Raw genomic sequence first — 584 nt, forward strand, 5'->3', positions numbered from 1 at the left:
TCCCAGGGGAGATTGCGCTGCTGCTGAACCGGCCCCGGGCGGCCACCGTCGTGGCCCGGGGACCCCTCAAGTGTGTGAAGCTGGACCGGCCCCGCCTCCTCCTCCACCCACAGGGCACCGCATCCGTGCTGCAGCGCCGGTCCCCCAGTGAGGAGTACGTGGAGGTGGGGCGCCTCGGGCCCTCTGACTACTTCGGTGAGTCCAGTGGGTGTCCCCTCCCTCGCACGGCTGTGGCAGTCTCATTTGGGGTCCTGGGAAGGGCCTGGAGGTGAGGAGCTACTGGGGGGCCTCCGTGGGGCCTTGTAGCCGGGCTTGGCTGAGCCCCAGTGTGGCTGCAACAGAAGGCTCAGTCCTGTTCCCCCAAATTGAGGTTCCAGGGCCAGACTTGGATCCCCAGGAGCAACCAGCCCTGGATGTGGGGTTCCCCAGAGGGCATGACCTTGGGGGAGGCAGCCTCCTGCTTCTGGGATGAGGGGGCACAGTGTAGCCCTCAGCCACCAGCATTCCCGCAGCTGGGAGTGGGTGGGCTTGAGGGAGGCCCAGGCACACCTGGGCACACCTGGGCATTCCTGTAGCTGGGGGTC

At 67.5% G+C, this 584-nt stretch overlaps 1 protein-coding gene across 4 annotated transcripts in view; it reads left to right on the forward strand.

Moving 5' to 3' along the window:
* PRKAR1B (protein kinase, cAMP-dependent, regulatory, type I, beta) overlaps nucleotides 1-584 on the forward strand; it is a 202,925-nt gene that overhangs the window by 200,299 nt on the left and 2,042 nt on the right. For all 4 annotated transcript variants that reach the window (XM_011977573.1, XM_011977571.1, XM_011977572.1 and 1 more), the window contains one exon: nucleotides 114-195. In XM_011977573.1, coding sequence (XP_011832963.1) covers nucleotides 114-195 — 82 coding nt within the window. The remainder of the gene's footprint in view (nucleotides 1-113; nucleotides 196-584) is intronic.

This window comes from Mandrillus leucophaeus, unplaced genomic scaffold (genome assembly GCF_000951045.1).
Source record: "Mandrillus leucophaeus isolate KB7577 unplaced genomic scaffold, Mleu.le_1.0 Scaffold180, whole genome shotgun sequence".
Taxonomy (NCBI): domain Eukaryota; kingdom Metazoa; phylum Chordata; class Mammalia; order Primates; family Cercopithecidae; genus Mandrillus; species Mandrillus leucophaeus.